At 45.6% G+C, this 2,963-nt stretch overlaps 1 protein-coding gene across 1 annotated transcript in view; it reads right to left on the bottom strand.

Moving 5' to 3' along the window:
- Window positions 1–1,668: 1,668 nt before the first annotated feature.
- Window positions 1,669–2,963, bottom strand: part of dlc (deltaC) — a gene marked incomplete at its 3' end in the record, with an annotated part of 48,729 nt that continues 47,434 nt past the window's right edge. The window contains 2 exon segments of the mRNA XM_024277532.2: window positions 1,669–1,885; window positions 2,284–2,453. Coding sequence (XP_024133300.1) covers window positions 1,669–1,885; window positions 2,284–2,453 — 387 coding nt within the window.

The raw sequence follows: 2,963 nt of genomic DNA on the forward strand, positions 1-2,963 counted from the left end.
AACAATAGAAAACAAAATACTGGTGTGTGCAAAAGTTTGGGCCCCCTGCAGAGTTAGTACCTTGTTTCACAGCTTTAAAGGCTTTTTGTATCCAACCAAGAGTCGCTCAGTTCTTGTTTGAGGAATCTTCATCCGTTCAGTTCTCTGAGGCTTCTGGGATGTCTGTTACTCCCCTCTCTGTTCAGGTCTATCCATACATGTTCAGTGATGGTAAACTGATTGGGAAGGCCACTGGGAAACCTTCAGCATAACCCTCTCAACGTCAGCCAGCATGGATTCTGTGGTGTGTTTAACATCATTATCCATTTGGAGAAACCATCCTCTCTTCAGCCTAAACTTTTTCACAGATACATCAAGTTAGTGTCCAACATTTGCTGGAATTTGGTGGAATCCATTCTTCCTTCTGCTGGTAAAATGTTTCCTGATCCGCTGGCTATAACACCAACCCAGAGGATGATTGTCCCCCAACCCCATGTTTAACAGTTGGACAGAGGTTCTTTTCATTAAACTCTGGACCCTTTCTTCTTCAAACGGACCAAAAGGTTCCATGTGAACCGGGTTGGTCCTCAGAACTTGTTTGCAAACGGCACCAGGCTTGTTTCTATATTCATTTGTGAACTTCAAAGGATGAATTCTTCGGTGAGGACGTAGAAGAGGTTTTCTTCTGGTGACTCTTCCAAATTTGTACAAGTATCTCTGACAGTAGAACGACTCCAGAACCTGCAGGTCTTTCTGGAGGATCCTGCAGTCAAACCTGGGTTTGGACTTGTTTTTCTCCCAATCCTGCAGCTGCTCTGTCTGAGAGTTATCTTGCTTTAACTTCCACTCATTCCTGCTGATTGACGTTTCTCAATAACATTCTGAACAGAGGAGACTGACATCTGAAAATCTTTGCTATCTTCGTACAGCCCTCTGTGAGCATCAACTATTTTCAGTTTCACTGTTCTAGACAACAGGAAGAACCCATGATGCTGATCGTTGGAGCAAAGTCACATGACTCAGAATATTCAAAATCTTTCAGATTGAAATCACCTATCGTCCATGACACTGTCAGGTTTCAGCTTTTCCAAAGGGGGCGGAGCATACTATCAATTCTGCAGGGTGCCCAAACTTTCACACACGTCATTATTTTGTTTTCTGTTATTTTGAAAGGTTAAATGATGGAAATAAAGCTTTTTTGACAAGTTAGAAGAGTGTCCCATATGTAATCTGATGCCTTTAGAGCAGGGGTAGGCAACCCCGGGCCTGGAGTGCCACCTTCCTGCATGTTTTCCATCACACCCTGCTCTGCCATGTTCTTATTGGCTGGACACACCTGAGCCAGGTAATTGTCTTGAGTCCCTACTCATGACTGAGTATCTGGTTCAGGTGTGTCCAGCCAATAAGAACATGCAGAAAATCTTTTTTCATCCACCTGGTCTTGGGTTTAATTCCCAGTATAAACAGTTGGTGAGTCCTTAGACGCCTAACATCACTTTGTTAATCTGTTACGCAGGATCAAAGTATTTGGTAAATTCTGCACCACAATGAAAGATTATGAAACCTATTCCGCCTCCCCATTAGCCTTTAGAGGCTCATCTGCAGGAATTCAAACCAAAATCTCTGGCTGTGAGCATCTGAGTGATGGAGATCAGCTTGTTTCTCCGGCCGGGTTCGGTGGGTTTGTACCGTTAGCGCAGGGGTTGCTGCTGCATCTGCCAGGTCTCTTCTCGCAGTTGGAGCCTGTGTAGCCAGCAGGGCAGCGGCAGCTGTAGCCACCTGTGGCCTCCTCCATGCAGGTTCCTCCGTTAAAACACGGCCCGTCTGCACATGTCATGGCACTGACCTCACAGTTCGTTCCGTAGAAGCCCTGAGGGCACGCACACGAATAACCGTTCTCCAGATCCTGGAGAGGAGACAGGAGAGAGAAGATGAAGAGCAGGGATGTTCTTCACAAGGACACCGGGAGGACCTCCCCAGTGCTTGTGAGTTACATCCATTGGCCAGAAATAAACTACAGAGAAGAGAAGGGGAAAGGCGTTGGTCATGGATCCAAAACCTCTAGGAACAACAGAGGGGCCAACGGACTTCAATTAAGAAGAGGAGCCAGATCCACAACCGGGATCCAGCAGGTGACCCTATGAGGTCCTGCGATGTAGTCTGATCACCTTCTGTGTCAGGCAGGCAATTGCAATGCTCTGGCTGATCAGTGGTTTGACAAACATCAACAAGCTGAAACATTCAGAGGCTCATTCCACAGAATGATCTCAGAAGTACAAACAGACTCAATCATGGGGGAAGTACTTTGCAGCTGCCGCCGTTCTTGCAGGGGTTGCTGTCACACTCGTTGGTCTCGGTCTCGCAGTCTTTGCCCAGGTATCCCGGTCGGCAGGCGCAGGTGTAGCTGCCCTTTCCTGTGTTGGTGCATGAGGCGCCATTCTTGCACGGCTTGTGGTTGGTGCAGTAGTTCAGGTCTGGAATAATGAAAGAGAAGAAAAGATGGTGTTAGAGAAACCCAAACTCCTGAAAGGTCAGTAACGTTGGTGTTTGAACGGAGAAACAAAGAAGTTTGACTTCGACTGTTTTCAAACATGTTTTGACATCTTGGCTGATATCTCAACCAGTACAAGTTCATCAGAACCTTGAAAATTGTTTTATGTAAATAAATCTGGAATGAACAATGTGTCTGATGGCAGCTCAATGTAAGAATCACTCAACAAGCCATTAAAGCCAAAAACAAATTAAAGGTATGAGCGGCGTTTTATGGCTAGCAGGTGCTACACCCCCACCCCCACCACTATCCCCACTGCCATGGTTTTCCTGCTAGAAAACGTGAAAATAATGTGAAGTCTAAAGCTGCTATTGACTGAATAGATTATAAGATCAGCCTAAACTTTCCCTATTGAGAGTAAACTCACTCAGATCTTGTTGAAATGTTTTCTAGAAGTTCTCCTTTATCAGCTGACAGAAATAGTTTCCTTGTA

Source organism: Oryzias melastigma, linkage group LG13, assembly GCF_002922805.2.
Source record: "Oryzias melastigma strain HK-1 linkage group LG13, ASM292280v2, whole genome shotgun sequence".
In the NCBI taxonomy this organism is placed as follows: Eukaryota; Metazoa; Chordata; class Actinopteri; order Beloniformes; family Adrianichthyidae; genus Oryzias; species Oryzias melastigma.